At 37.3% G+C, this 15,134-nt stretch overlaps 3 protein-coding genes across 4 annotated transcripts; all 3 read right to left on the reverse strand.

Annotated features, from left to right (window-relative positions):
- Window positions 1–3,541: 3,541 nt before the first annotated feature.
- On the reverse strand, window positions 3,542–6,489 carry LOC114541751. Its single transcript, XM_028561557.1, has 6 exons — window positions 6,449–6,489; window positions 5,999–6,110; window positions 4,523–4,740; window positions 4,346–4,448; window positions 4,106–4,243; window positions 3,542–4,028 (listed from the first exon to the last, which is right to left on the reverse strand). The coding sequence occupies exons 3-6, from the start codon at window positions 4,617–4,619 to the stop codon at window positions 3,542–3,544; spliced, it is 825 nt and encodes a 274-aa protein (XP_028417358.1). The 5' UTR covers window positions 4,620–4,740; window positions 5,999–6,110; window positions 6,449–6,489.
- A 711-nt stretch (window positions 6,490–7,200) lies between these two features.
- Window positions 7,201–11,739, reverse strand: LOC114541750. Of its 2 annotated transcripts, none has more exons than XM_028561555.1 (7): window positions 11,699–11,739; window positions 11,249–11,360; window positions 9,771–9,988; window positions 9,594–9,696; window positions 9,353–9,490; window positions 8,062–9,275; window positions 7,201–7,990 (listed from the first exon to the last, which is right to left on the reverse strand). In XM_028561555.1, the coding sequence occupies exons 6-7, from the start codon at window positions 8,306–8,308 to the stop codon at window positions 7,371–7,373; spliced, it is 867 nt and encodes a 288-aa protein (XP_028417356.1). In that variant the 5' UTR covers window positions 8,309–9,275; window positions 9,353–9,490; window positions 9,594–9,696; window positions 9,771–9,988; window positions 11,249–11,360; window positions 11,699–11,739; the 3' UTR covers window positions 7,201–7,370. Both variants share the same exon structure in this region, with proteins under 2 accessions (XP_028417356.1, XP_028417357.1).
- A 17-nt stretch (window positions 11,740–11,756) lies between these two features.
- On the reverse strand, window positions 11,757–14,672 carry LOC114541753. The gene is made up of 4 exons (XM_028561558.1): window positions 14,604–14,672; window positions 13,313–14,526; window positions 12,244–13,241; window positions 11,757–11,774 (listed from the first exon to the last, which is right to left on the reverse strand). Exons 2-3 carry the CDS (start codon window positions 13,557–13,559, stop codon window positions 12,622–12,624), a joined length of 867 nt encoding a protein of 288 aa, XP_028417359.1. The 5' UTR covers window positions 13,560–14,526; window positions 14,604–14,672; the 3' UTR covers window positions 11,757–11,774; window positions 12,244–12,621.
- Between the last annotated feature and the right edge of the window lie 462 nt (window positions 14,673–15,134).

The raw sequence follows: 15,134 nt of genomic DNA on the forward strand, positions 1-15,134 counted from the left end.
AATATTGCATTATAATTTATAAAACAGGGCAACTTGTTACTACCATTTGCCGAATAAGGCAATGTTTTATTTATTTTCTATTAGTGTAACTTTGTAGTTGTAGATTCAACACTCACCGATCACCGCTTTTTCGTCTCTAATGTACTCAACTTCGCTTTAAAATTTGACAAACGTATTAACGCTGCTTCCGTCCTTCGAAAACAACGCAATTTTCCGGAAGTAGAACGTACCGTTCGTCATCTTTCGTATATCCGACGATTGCCGAAGATTATCCGACGATCGCACACAACACACACACACACACAGATCCGGACACTTTTTCGACTACATAGTGGTTGGCCGCGCATGCGCAGGCTACCCACAAAAATACGACATAATATATTGTGTTTACGTATCGAATTTAGTGCGGATGAATGTCGTGCTAGCTTCGCATATGTTCGATTTTGTTGTTCTGGGAGGAAGCGCGAATCCTGTGGTGAATCCTGTGGTAGCTTCACACTAGTGCTCAAATAAACAAGTCTTTCAAGGACTTAATTAAAAATTGCCAATTTGCAAGTTTAGGAAAGTATCCGATAAAGCTCCAGATAATGAAATTAAGCCCTGGTATGAACCCAGAAGTAGTTGAATAACAATATTCATGCAAGAAGACAAGCATATCTATGCAAACTCACTGCATGTCTTCAATTATTACACATAAGCTAAAGTCATTCATTCCTGAGCAATGTTCCCCTTTGATTATTGACCAGCTGTTCTTAACATATCATCCCAAACATGAAAATATTTATAAGATCACCTGGAGTATTTTTGTCCTTAAAAATTAAGTGCTGCAACACTGTGGGTCCAATTAACCATTGGCATAGGAAATTTTCCACTGAGTTTCGTGCTCACCACCTCAATCCATGTTTCTAATAAAACAAAAAAGCAAGCATATTTGAGTCTTTTGAGATATCAGAATTAAAATAACAAATGTTAAAAGAAACTAAGCAGTGCAATATGTGTAAAATATATCATTGGCATGCTATGCACAGTTTTGCATGCTCTTACAGATATGAAATTAGGGTAGTCATCTGGTAAGCTTTCAATGATTTTTCCTTTTATCTATCACATGATAAATAGGTATATAATCAATTGGTCAATAAGTATATAATTACCGGTAGCTATTATATAATATTAAAACTAAGCCATATGCTTAGGTGAATAATCTAACAGCATTGCACAATTCCTTATAATGCATTACTTACCACAGATATTACTTTCCAATGAGACCTCTTTCATTACAGGTTTAGACTTAAACATCACCACTTGTTAATCCACCATCTAAGGATGCATGTAAAAATTTTTTAAAAGGCAATATAACAGTTATTTCATCCTAATTCTTAATCAAAACTTTTGTATATCCAGTAACCAAGATTCAGTATATCATAATCCTAAGATTGAGTACAGATGTTTCCTTCATTATATATTAATAACTTGAATCCATGCTAAAATTTGACCACGGTTTTAATAGCCAACGTCAATATCACATTTCATATTGCATAGTGTTTATAGTATAACCACGATAATATATTTATATCAACGTCGTTCGTTTATCGGGAATGATGAGTATTAAAACTGTGAATATATCTGTTTATTGTTTATAAATATGTTTACTGTTTACGCGGCAAATTCAAAAATAGCTTTCGTCTGTTTGCACGTATAGACCTTATGTTGGGCCTGAAAACGTGTACTAAAATTTATGTTTCATTTCACCCCGCTGGGAACAGGAAAAATTTATCACGACTTACCTTTACTTTATGTGCTGAGTTCATTTCTGAAAAGTTCCCACTTCTACCGCCTGCAGTTTTTTTAAAAAATGCGTTTGAAGATTCTCTCATTTCAAACTCTTCTGTCAACATTTTCGCCATTTTGAATAATCTTAAGTCACATTAAAATTATTTTCCATGCTTCAGAATGCTGACTCACTCGACCCCAGTTTCCCTATTTTAACATTCGTAGCCTCCAGTATGGAAATTTGAAGTATGTAAATGTGAGAGGTGTTTCATTTTTTTTCCAATTTTTTTCCAAAACCTATTCCGGCGGACAATCTTTAAATCTTAGTGATATAAAAGAAAAAGGTTACTTCTAGTTTTCGTCGTTCTCGCTTGAGCTGCCGTCATCGTAACAGTCATCCGAATCGCTTTCCACATCATCACCATTAGTGCTTTTGTTTCGACACTCCGTGCACGAACATAAATCGCTGCATCTTAAGGAGGCCTTGACACACGAACATCTTCTATTCTCGCATCCTTTCTTGCATTTGCAGCTTACGAACTCTAGTATTGAATCAGGGGCGGCAGGTAATATCATCCAGTTAACGTAAACGTTGCCTTCTGCGTCAAGTTTCCACCCGTGGTTGAAGAAAGATGGCAAATTCAAAATTGCTTGCGTCGATTTGCGCCAGATAAAACACTGGTAGTTTGCTCTGTTTATGTGCTGGTCGAGTGAATCCTTATTGGGTGGTAACAATTCTTCATCAAACTTTCCACTTTTAAACATTTCATAACGTACACGATTAATATCTGAGTATCCTTGATATCCATATAAATGACATACGAAATGGTAAAGCTGAGTGAAGAGGTCTTCAGATGGATTTAACTCGGTGCCTAAGTTTGAGAAGGTGTGGGAGTATTCTTCTCTCGCTTTCGCAACTTTCAACACAGACACTTTTCCTTTGCCGTAAAAGGCGCTCGTTGTGTCACAACCTTAAAAAAGAGAAAATATAAATATATTAATGATAGAGAAATACGGTCTAGTGGCAAAATAATTTACGAACCAGTGAACGTGAACGCTGACCAATAAGAGAAGAGCACCACTCATGCCCAAGGGACTCTCTGACGTTACTCAGGGAAATTATCCGTCGTGCACTTCCAACGCCAGTTTCGAAGTATATGTTGGCATCAATTTCCAAGCATGCATTTAGTGCAATCACCAATACGTCTGTATCAGGACTCTTGATTATGATGTTTTTGCATGACTTGCGTGGACCAACATCCGAGTATCTGCTTCTTCGTGATCGCAGCATAGCTCATCGACTTCACAAGAAACCAATGCGTTGTTCGATTGAAAAAACTTATGGCACATTTCTTCGTGCGACAGAAATACTTCGATATCTTTGAAGAGATGAGGATCGGCCTTTGTCCATGATTGATAAATGAATTTCATCAACTGCTCTTTATTTTCGCCGCTCGACAAGAACTTTTTCCATTGGCGCGGAACTTTTTGATGTTCGCTGTAAATAGAAATTTTTTGAACACCATCGATTGCCCGTCGATTTCTTTCGAGGTTCTTGATGCTTTGGCGCGGATACCGGTCACAAACGAAGTCAGCACGCTTGCAGTGGCAGTTAACGGCAATCTTTACAACCTTTGTTAACAACTGAACCGTCAGTTCACCAAACGTATCTGGTATCGTCATCAAAGTTTGCAAGATGGCCATTGCGTCAAGAATACACGCGTTGTCGTCAATAGGAAGATCAGAAACGGAAGAGTTTTGAGCTTCTTCTTCAATTGCATGAACCAGTTTTGACTTTGATGTTTTCACAAGATCCCCTTCGCTGGTTGCAATGGAGCAAGGATATGGTCTTAAAGAATACGTGAAGACATCGTCCAACTGAAGATTTCGACTTTTTGCTATCAAGAGCAGCTTCGCAAACAACACCTTGGAGTTGTCCTTTGCTGTTCTTGCTCGTCACTTTCTTTCCCAAACATGAAAATGTCTTCAAATTAGTCTTCTTGATGGTTGAATATATGTTCGGCTTTTCTCCAATAATATTATTCTCAAAAAAACTAGTAAATGCTGTCTTTCCTTTGTCTACCATGTGCTTCATGTCATCCTCGATATCAGAAGACGCAACAACTCCACTTGCTATGTGCACCAAGCTTTCATGATCATTATCAAAAGGATTAACCATTGATTTAATAACGTCAATCACATCTCTAACTGCCTTCTCTTCACCTTCGATTCGAGATTTATCCAGGTCCTTTCTGCTCCTGTTAAAAAATACGTGATACATCAGCGAACAATTATACCCATGCAAATGTATTTTTTCTTAGAAAATTATTACTACCGATCAATTTCTGCTACGCTGGCCATAGTTTCACACTGCCTTGTTATCGCACTTCTTTCTGCCTGCCCCATCAACCAGCGGTGCACAGCGCCTTTATTCAATGTTATTCCAACTAACCCTCCTTTCAGTTTGGAGTCTCTATAAAAAGACAAGGTTGTCATAATTATCACCTCGTGCTATTGCCGGTCATGCTGCGAATTTTAACTTATTTTGAATGACTGTTTGGGAGGATAGACAAACCTGTTTAAAGTCTGCTCGATCGTTTGATCGCATGCTACACCGGAGAACGAATATCGATCTTGCCTTTGTACGGTCCAGTTATTTGAAATGTTGTGGGCAACGTCTAATTAATAAAAAATAAAAATATTAGATTATTAGAATAACGCTTTTGAGTGTGAAAGTTGAAATCATACTTACAGGGATTAGTTTGTTCCAACCGCATCATTTCCATCCAATAACAAGGTGCGTAACGTGAATAATTGACACGATCAGTTACAAAAAACCATGGAATCATAGATCGCAGAGCACTTAGATGAAGACTTCAGTTGGTAGTTCGTGTTGCTCTTATGTACAATAAAAGTAACTGCACCATTTCTATGTATTTCGACCAGAATGCAAATAAAGGATTCGTCTAGCTATAATTTATAAAACAGGGCAACTTGTTACTACCATTTGCATTAAGGTAATGTATTTGGTTTAATAGCTGCATGTCCACATGCAAGAAAGACAGGTGAAATATTGAATTATAATTTATAAAGCAAGGCAACTTGTTACTACCATTTGCCAAATTATACTTTATAAAACAGGGCAACTTGTTACTAGGTAATGTATTTGGTTTAATAGCTGCATGTCTACCAGCAAGAAATTGACAGGTGAAATATTGCATAATAATTTTTAATTTATAAAACAGGGCAACTTGTTACTACCATTTGCAATAAGGTAAAATATTTGGTTTAATAGCTGCGTGTCCACAAGCAAGAAATTGACCGGTGAAATATTGCATTATAACTTATAAAACAGGGCAACTTGTTACTACCATTTGCAATAAGGTAATGTATTTGGTTTAATAGCTGCATGTCCACAAGCAAGAAATTGACAGGTGAAATATTGCATTATAATTTATAAAACAGGGCAACTTGTTACTACCATTTGCCGAATAAGGCAATGTTTTATTTATTTTCTATTAGTGTAACTTTGTAGTTGTAGATTCAACACTCACCGATCACCGCTTTTTCGTCTCTAATGTACTCAACTTCGCTTTAAAATTTGACAAACGTATTAACGCTGCTTCCGTCCTTCGAAAACAACGCAATTTTCCGGAAGTAGAACGTACCGTTCGTCATCTTTCGTATATCCGACGATTGCCGAAGATTATCCGACGATCGCCACAACACACACACACACAGATCCGGACACTTTTTCGACTACATAGTGGTTGGCCGCGCATGCGCAGGCTACCCACAAAAATACGACATAATATATTGTGTTTACGTATCGAATTTAGTGCGGATGAATGTCGTGCTAGCTTCGCATATGTTCGATTTTGTTGTTCTGGGAGGAAGCGCGAATCCTGTGGTGAATCCTGTGGTAGCTTCACACTAGTGCTCAAATAAACAAGTCTTTCAAGGACTTAATTAAAAATTGCCAATTTGCAAGTTTAGGAAAGTATCCGATAAAGCTCCAGATAATGAAATTAAGCCCTGGTATGAACCCAGAAGTAGTTGAATAACAATATTCATGCAAGAAGACAAGCATATCTATGCAAACTCACTGCATGTCTTCAATTATTACACATAAGCTAAAGTCATTCATTCCTGAGCAATGTTCCCCTTTGATTATTGACCAGCTGTTCTTAACATATCATCCCAAACATGAAAATATTTATAAGATCACCTGGAGTATTTTTGTCCTTAAAAATTAAGTGCTGCAACACTGTGGGTCCAATTAACCATTGGCATAGGAAATTTTCCACTGAGTTTCGTGCTCACCACCTCAATCCATGTTTCTAATAAAACAAAAAAGCAAGCATATTTGAGTCTTTTGAGATATCAGAATTAAAATAACAAATGTTAAAAGAAACTAAGCAGTGCATAATATGTGTAAAATATATCATTGGCATGCTATGCACAGTTTTGCATGCTCTTACAGATATGAAATTAGGGTAGTCATCTGGTAAGCTTTCAATGATTTTTCCTTTTATCTATCACATGATAAATAGGTATATAATCAATTGGTCAATAAGTATATAATTACCGGTAGCTATATTATATATTAAAAACTAAGCCATATGCTTAGGTGAATAATCTAACAGCATTGCACAATTCCTTATAATGCATTACTTACCACAGATATTACTTTCCAATGAGACCTCTTTCATTACAGGTTTAGACTTAAACATCACCACTTGTTAATCCACCATCTAAGGATGCATGTAAAAATTTTTTAAAAGGCAATATAACAGTTATTTCATCCTAATTCTTAATCAAAACTTTTGTATATCCAGTAACCAAGATTCAGTATATCATAATCCTAAGATTGAGTACAGATGTTTCCTCTTCATTATATATTAATAACTTGAATCCATGCTAAAATTTGACCACGGTTTTAATAGCCAACGTCAATATCACATTTCATATTGCATAGTGTTTATAGTATAACCACGATAATATATTTATATCAACGTCGTTCGTTTATCGGGAATGATGAGTATTAAAACTGTGAATATATCTGTTTATTGTTTATAAATATGTTTACTGTTTACGCGGCAAATTCAAAAATAGCTTTCGTCTGTTTGCACGTATTGAGCTTATGTTGGGCCTGAAAACGTGTACTAAAATTTATGTTTCATTTCACCCCGCTGGGAACAGGAAAAATTTATCACGACTTACCTTTACTTTATGTGCTGAGTTCATTTCTGAAAAGTTCCCACTTCTACCGCCTGCAGTTTTTTTAAAAAATGCGTTTGAAGATTCTCTCATTTCAAACTCTTCTGTCAACATTTTCGATATTTTGAATAATCTTAAGTCACATTAAAATTATTTTCCATGCTTCAGAATGCTGACTCACTCGACCCCAGTTTCCCTATTTAACATTCGTAGCCTCCAGTATGGAAATTTGAAGTATGTAAATGTGAGAGGTGTTTCAATCCATGCGAGATTGATTTGCTGTTGAAAAAATTCTCATTTCATTTTTTTCCAATTTGTTCCAAAACCTATTCCGGCGGACAATCTTTAAATCTTAGTGATATAAAAGAAAAAGGTTACTTCTAGTTTTCGTCGTTCTCGCTTGAGCTGCCGTCATCGTAACAGTCATCCGAATCGCTTTCCACATCATCACCATTAGTGCTTTTGTTTCGACACTCCGTGCACGAACATAAATCGCTGCATCTTAAGGAGGCCTTGACACACGAACATCTTCTATTCTCGCATCCTTTCTTGCATTTGCAGCTTACGAACTCTAGTATTGAATCAGGGGCGGCAGGTAATATCATCCAGTTAACGTAAACGTTGCCTTCTGCGTCAAGTTTCCACCCGTGGTTGAAGAAAGATGGCAAATTCAAAATTGCTTGCGTCGATTTGCGCCAGATAAAACACTGGTAGTTTGCTCTGTTTATGTGCTGGTCGAGTGAATCCTTATTGGGTGGTAACAATTCTTCATCAAACTTTCCACTTTTAAACATTTCATAACGTACACGATTAATATCTGAGTATCCTTGATATCCATATAAATGACATACGAAATGGTAAAGCTGAGTGAAGAGGTCTTCAGATGGATTTAACTCGGTGCCTAAGTTTGAGAAGGTGTGGGAGTATTCTTCTCTCGCTTTCGCAACTTTCAACACAGACACTTTTCCTTTGCCGTAAAAGGCGCTCGTTGTGTCACAACCTTAAAAAAGAGAAAATATAAATATATTAATGATAGAGAAATACGGTCTAGTGGCAAAATAATTTACGAACCAGTGAACGCGTGAAGACCAATAAGAGAAGAGCACCACTCATGCCCAAGGGACTCTCTGACGTTACTCAGGGAAATTATCCGTCGTGCACTTCCAACGCCAGTTTCGAAGTATATGTTGGCATCAATTTCCAAGCATGCATTTAGTGCAATCACCAATACGTCTGTATCAGGACTCTTGATTATGATGTTTTTGCATGACTTGCGTGGACCAACATCCGAGTATCTGCTTCTTCGTGATCGCAGCATAGCTCATCGACTTCACAAGAAACCAATGCGTTGTTCGATTGAAAAAACTTATGGCACATTTCTTCGTGCGACAGAAATACTTCGATATCTTTGAAGAGATGAGGATCGGCCTTTGTCCATGATTGATAAATGAATTTCATCAACTGCTCTTTATTTTCGCCGCTCGACAAGAACTTTTTCCATTGGCGCGGAACTTTTTGATGTTCGCTGTAAATAGAAATTTTTTGAACACCATCGATTGCCCGTCGATTTCTTTCGAGGTTCTTGATGCTTTGGCGCGGATACCGGTCACAAACGAAGTCAGCACGCTTGCAGTGGCAGTTAACGGCAATCTTTACAACCTTTGTTAACAACTGAACCGTCAGTTCACCAAACGTATCTGGTATCGTCATCAAAGTTTGCAAGATGGCCATTGCGTCAAGAATACACGCGTTGTCGTCAATAGGAAGATCAGAAACGGAAGAGTTTTGAGCTTCTTCTTCAATTGCATGAACCAGTTTTGACTTTGATGTTTTCACAAGATCCCCTTCGCTGGTTGCAATGGAGCAAGGATATGGTCTTAAAGAATACGTGAAGACATCGTCCAACTGAAGATTTCGACTTTTTGCTATCAAGAGCAGCTTCGCAAACAACACCTTGGAGTTGTCCTTTGCTGTTCTTGCTCGTCACTTTCTTTCCCAAACATGAAAATGTCTTCAAATTAGTCTTCTTGATGGTTGAATATATGTTCGGCTTTTCTCCAATAATATTATTCTCAAAAAAACTAGTAAATGCTGTCTTTCCTTTGTCTACCATGTGCTTCATGTCATCCTCGATATCAGAAGACGCAACAACTCCACTTGCTATGTGCACCAAGCTTTCATGATCATTATCAAAAGGATTAACCATTGATTTAATAACGTCAATCACATCTCTAACTGCCTTCTCTTCACCTTCGATTCGAGATTTATCCAGGTCCTTTCTGCTCCTGTTAAAAAATACGTGATACATCAGCGAACAATTATACCCATGCAAATGTATTTTTTCTTAGAAAATTATTACTACCGATCAATTTCTGCTACGCTGGCCATAGTTTCACACTGCCTTGTTATCGCACTTCTTTCTGCCTGCCCCATCAACCAGCGGTGCACAGCGCCTTTATTCAATGTTATTCCAACTAACCCTCCTTTCAGTTTGGAGTCTCTATAAAAAGACAAGGTTGTCATAATTATCACCTCGTGCTATTGCCGGTCATGCTGCGAATTTTAACTTATTTTTGAATGACTGTTTGGGAGGATAGACAAACCTGTTTAAAGTCTGCTCGATCGTTTGATCGCATGCTACACCGGAGAACGAATATCGATCTTGCCTTTGTACGGTCCAGTTATTTGAAATGTTGTGGGCAACGTCTAATTAATAAAAAATAAAAATATTAGATTATTAGAATAACGCTTTTGAGTGTGAAAGTTGAAATCATACTTACAGGGATTAGTTTGTTCCAACCGCATCATTTCCATCCAATAACAAGGTGCGTAACGTGAATAATTGACACGATCAGTTACAAAAAACCATGGAATCATAGATCGCAGAGCACTTAGATGAAGACTTCAGTTGGTAGTTCGTGTTGCTCTTATGTACAATAAAAGTAACTGCACCATTTCTATGTATTTCGACCAGAATGCAAATAAAGGATTCGTCTAGCTATAATTTATAAAACAGGGCAACTTGTTACTACCATTTGCATTAAGGTAATGTATTTGGTTTAATAGCTGCATGTCCACATGCAAGAAAGACAGGTGAAATATTGAATTATAATTTATAAAGCAAGGCAACTTGTTACTACCATTTGCCAAATTATACTTTATAAAACAGGGCAACTTGTTACTAGGTAATGTATTTGGTTTAATAGCTGCATGTCTACCAGCAAGAAATTGACAGGTGAAATATTGCATAATAATTTTTAATTTATAAAACAGGGCAACTTGTTACTACCATTTGCAATAAGGTAAAATATTTGGTTTAATAGCTGCGTGTCCACAAGCAAGAAATTGACCGGTGAAATATTGCATTATAACTTATAAAACAGGGCAACTTGTTACTACCATTTGCAATAAGGTAATGTATTTGGTTTAATAGCTGCATGTCCACAAGCAAGAAATTGACAGGTGAAATATTGCATTATAATTTATAAAACAGGGCAACTTGTTACTACCATTTGCCGAATAAGGCAATGTTTTATTTATTTTCTATTAGTGTAACTTTGTAGTTGTAGATTCAACACTCACCGATCACCGCTTTTTCGTCTCTAATGTACTCAACTTCGCTTTAAAATTTGACAAACGTATTAACGCTGCTTCCGTCCTTCGAAAACAACGCAATTTTCCGGAAGTAGAACGTACCGTTCGTCATCTTTCGTATATCCGACGATTGCCGAAGATTATCCGACGATCGCCACAACACACACACACACACAGATCCGGACACTTTTTCGACTACATAGTGGTTGGCCGCGCATGCGCAGGCTACCCACAAAAATACGACATAATATATTGTGTTTACGTATCGAATTTAGTGCGGATGAATGTCGTGCTAGCTTCGCATATGTTCGATTTTGTTGTTCTGGGAGGAAGCGCGAATCCTGTGGTGAATCCTGTGGTAGCTTCACACTAGTGCTCAAATAAACAAGTCTTTCAAGGACTTAATTAAAAATTGCCAATTTGCAAGTTTAGGAAAGTATCCGATAAAGCTCCAGATAATGAAATTAAGCCCTGGTATGAACCCAGAAGTAGTTGAATAACAATATTCATGCAAGAAGACAAGCATATCTATGCAAACTCACTGCATGTCTTCAATTATTACACATAAGCTAAAGTCATTCATTCCTGAGCAATGTTCCCCTTTGATTATTGACCAGCTGTTCTTAACATGTCATCCCAAACATGAAAATATTTATAAGATCACCTGGAGTATTTTTGTCCTTAAAAATTAAGTGCTGCAACACTGTGGGTCCAATTAACCATTGGCATAGGAAATTTTCCACTGAGTTTCGTGCTCACCACCTCAATCCATGTTTCTAATAAAACAAAAAAGCAAGCATATTTGAGTCTTTTGAGATATCAGAATTAAAATAACAAATGTTAAAAGAAACTAAGCAGTGCATAATATGTGTAAAATATATCATTGGCATGCTATGCACAGTTTTGCATGCTCTTACAGATATGAAATTAGGGTAGTCATCTGGTAAGCTTTCAATGATTTTTCCTTTTATCTATCACATGATAAATAGGTATATAATCAATTGGTCAATAAGTATATAATTACCGGTAGCTATATTATATATTAAAAACTAAGCCATATGCTTAGGTGAATAATCTAACAGCATTGCACAATTCCTTATAATGCATTACTTACCACAGATATTACTTTCCAATGAGACCTCTTTCATTACAGGTTTAGACTTAAACATCACCACTTGTTAATCCACCATCTAAGGATGCATGTAAAAATTTTTTAAAAGGCAATATAACAGTTATTTCATCCTAATTCTTAATCAAAACTTTTGTATATCCAGTAACCAAGATTCAGTATATCATAATCCTAAGATTGAGTACAGATGTTTCCTCTTCATTATATATTAATAACTTGAATCCATGCTAAAATTTGACCACGGTTTTAATAGCCAACGTCAATATCACATTTCATATTGCATAGTGTTTATAGTATAACCACGATAATATATTTATATCAACGTCGTTCGTTTATCGGGAATGATGAGTATTAAAACTGTGAATATATCTGTTTATTGTTTATAAATATGTTTACTGTTTACGCGGCAAATTCAAAAATAGCTTTCGTCTGTTTGCACGTATAGAGCTTATGTTGGGCCTGAAAACGTGTACTAAAATTTATGTTTCATTTCACCCCGCGGGGAACAGGAAAAATTTATCACGACTTACCTTTACTTTATGTGCTGAGTTCATTTCTGAAAAGTTCCCACTTCTACCGCCTGCAGTTTTTTTAAAAAATGCGTTTGAAGATTCTCTCATTTCAAACTCTTCTGTCAACATTTTCGCCATTTTGAATAATCTTAAGTCACATTAAAATTATTTTCCATGCTTCAGAATGCTGACTCACTCGACCCCAGTTTCCCTATTTTAACATTCGTAGCCTCCAGTATGGAAATTTGAAGTATGTAAATGTGAGAGGTGTTTCAATCCATGCGAGATTGATTTGCTGTTGAAAAAATTCTCATTTCATTTTTTTCCAATTTGTTCCAAAACCTATTCCGGCGGACAATCTTTAAATCTTAGTGATATAAAAGAAAAAGGTTACTTCTAGTTTTCGTCGTTCTCGCTTGAGCTGCCGTCATCGTAACAGTCATCCGAATCGCTTTCCACATCATCACCATTAGTGCTTTTGTTTCGACACTCCGTGCACGAACATAAATCGCTGCATCTTAAGGAGGCCTTGACACACGAACATCTTCTATTCTCGCATCCTTTCTTGCATTTGCAGCTTACGAACTCTAGTATTGAATCAGGGGCGGCAGGTAATATCATCCAGTTAACGTAAACGTTGCCTTCTGCGTCAAGTTTCCACCCGTGGTTGAAGAAAGATGGCAAATTCAAAATTGCTTGCGTCGATTTGCGCCAGATAAAACACTGGTAGTTTGCTCTGTTTATGTGCTGGTCGAGTGAATCCTTATTGGGTGGTAACAATTCTTCATCAAACTTTCCACTTTTAAACATTTCATAACGTACACGATTAATATCTGAGTATCCTTGATATCCATATAAATGACATACGAAATGGTAAAGCTGAGTGAAGAGGTCTTCAGATGGATTTAACTCGGTGCCTAAGTTTGAGAAGGTGTGGGAGTATTCTTCTCTCGCTTTCGCAACTTTCAACACAGACACTTTTCCTTTGCCGTAAAAGGCGCTCGTTGTGTCACAACCTTAAAAAAGAGAAAATATAAATATATTAATGATAGAGAAATACGGTCTAGTGGCAAAATAATTTACGAACCAGTGAACGCGTGAAGACCAATAAGAGAAGAGCACCACTCATGCCCAAGGGACTCTCTGACGTTACTCAGGGAAATTATCCGTCGTGCACTTCCAACGCCAGTTTCGAAGTATATGTTGGCATCAATTTCCAAGCATGCATTTAGTGCAATCACCAATACGTCTGTATCAGGACTCTTGATTATGATGTTTTTGCATGACTTGCGTGGACCAACATCCGAGTATCTGCTTCTTCGTGATCGCAGCATAGCTCATCGACTTCACAAGAAACCAATGCGTTGTTCGATTGAAAAAACTTATGGCACATTTCTTCGTGCGACAGAAATACTTCGATATCTTTGAAGAGATGAGGATCGGCCTTTGTCCATGATTGATAAATGAATTTCATCAACTGCTCTTTATTTTCGCCGCTCGACAAGAACTTTTTCCATTGGCGCGGAACTTTTTGATGTTCGCTGTAAATAGAAATTTTTTGAACACCATCGATTGCCCGTCGATTTCTTTCGAGGTTCTTGATGCTTTGGCGCGGATACCGGTCACAAACGAAGTCAGCACGCTTGCAGTGGCAGTTAACGGCAATCTTTACAACCTTTGTTAACAACTGAACCGTCAGTTCACCAAACGTATCTGGTATCGTCATCAAAGTTTGCAAGATGGCCATTGCGTCAAGAATACACGCGTTGTCGTCAATAGGAAGATCAGAAACGGAAGAGTTTTGAGCTTCTTCTTCAATTGCATGAACCAGTTTTGACTTTGATGTTTTCACAAGATCCCCTTCGCTGGTTGCAATGGAGCAAGGATATGGTCTTAAAGAATACGTGAAGACATCGTCCAACTGAAGATTTCGACTTTTTGCTATCAAGAGCAGCTTCGCAAACAACACCTTGGAGTTGTCCTTTGCTGTTCTTGCTCGTCACTTTCTTTCCCAAACATGAAAATGTCTTCAAATTAGTCTTCTTGATGGTTGAATATATGTTCGGCTTTTCTCCAATAATATTATTCTCAAAAAAACTAGTAAATGCTGTCTTTCCTTTGTCTACCATGTGCTTCATGTCATCCTCGATATCAGAAGACGCAACAACTCCACTTGCTATGTGCACCAAGCTTTCATGATCATTATCAAAAGGATTAACCATTGATTTAATAACGTCAATCACATCTCTAACTGCCTTCTCTTCACCTTCGATTCGAGATTTATCCAGGTCCTTTCTGCTCCTGTTAAAAAATACGTGATACATCAGCGAACAATTATACCCATGCAAATGTATTTTTTCTTAGAAAATTATTACTACCGATCAATTTCTGCTACGCTGGCCATAGTTTCACACTGCCTTGTTATCGCACTTCTTTCTGCCTGCCCCCATCAACCAGCGGTGCACAGCGCCTTTATTCAATGTTATTCCAACTAACCCTCCTTTCAGTTTGGAGTCTCTATAAAAAGACAAGGTTGTCATAATTATCACCTCGTGCTATTGCCGGTCATGCTGCGAATTTTAACTTATTTTTGAATGACTGTTTGGGAGGATAGACAAACCTGTTTAAAGTCTGCTCGATCGTTTGATCGCATGCTACACCGGAGAACGAATATCGATCTTGCCTTTGTACGGTCCAGTTATTTGAAATGTTGTGGGCAACGTCTAATTAATAAAAAATAAAAATATTAGATTATTAGAATAACGCTTTTGAGTGTGAAAGTTGAAATCATACTTACAGGGATTAGTTTGTTCCAACCGCATCATTTCCATCCAATAACAAGGTGCGTAACGTGAATAATTGACACGATCAGTTACAAAAAACCATGGAATCATAGATCGCAGAGCACT

This window comes from Dendronephthya gigantea, unplaced genomic scaffold (assembly GCF_004324835.1).
Source record: "Dendronephthya gigantea isolate DGI-Jeju-01 unplaced genomic scaffold, DenGig_1.0 000308F, whole genome shotgun sequence".
Taxonomy (NCBI): domain Eukaryota; kingdom Metazoa; phylum Cnidaria; class Anthozoa; order Malacalcyonacea; family Nephtheidae; genus Dendronephthya; species Dendronephthya gigantea.

What these genes read in the sequence shown, in the direction of transcription:
- LOC114541750 (XM_028561555.1), bottom strand. Translation starts at nt 8,308, where the DNA reads ATGCTGCGATCACGAAGAAGCAGATACTCGGATGTTGGTCCACGCAAG. An exon ending in TGGTCTTCACGCGTTCACTG is followed by an intron (nt 7,991 to 8,061) that starts GTTCGTAAATTA and finishes CTCTTTTTTAAG; the next exon opens with GTTGTGACACAACGAGCGCC.
- LOC114541753 (XM_028561558.1), bottom strand. Translation starts at nt 13,559, where the DNA reads ATGCTGCGATCACGAAGAAGCAGATACTCGGATGTTGGTCCACGCAAG. An exon ending in TGGTCTTCACGCGTTCACTG is followed by an intron (nt 13,242 to 13,312) that starts GTTCGTAAATTA and finishes CTCTTTTTTAAG; the next exon opens with GTTGTGACACAACGAGCGCC.
- LOC114541751 (XM_028561557.1), bottom strand. Translation starts at nt 4,619, where the DNA reads ATGATTCCATGGTTTTTTGTAACTGATCGTGTCAATTATTCACGTTAC. An exon ending in GTTGGAACAAACTAATCCCT is followed by an intron (nt 4,449 to 4,522) that starts GTAAGTATGATT and finishes TTTATTAATTAG; the next exon opens with ACGTTGCCCACAACATTTCA. An exon ending in ATCGAGCAGACTTTAAACAG is followed by an intron (nt 4,244 to 4,345) that starts GTTTGTCTATCC and finishes GTCTTTTTATAG; the next exon opens with AGACTCCAAACTGAAAGGAG.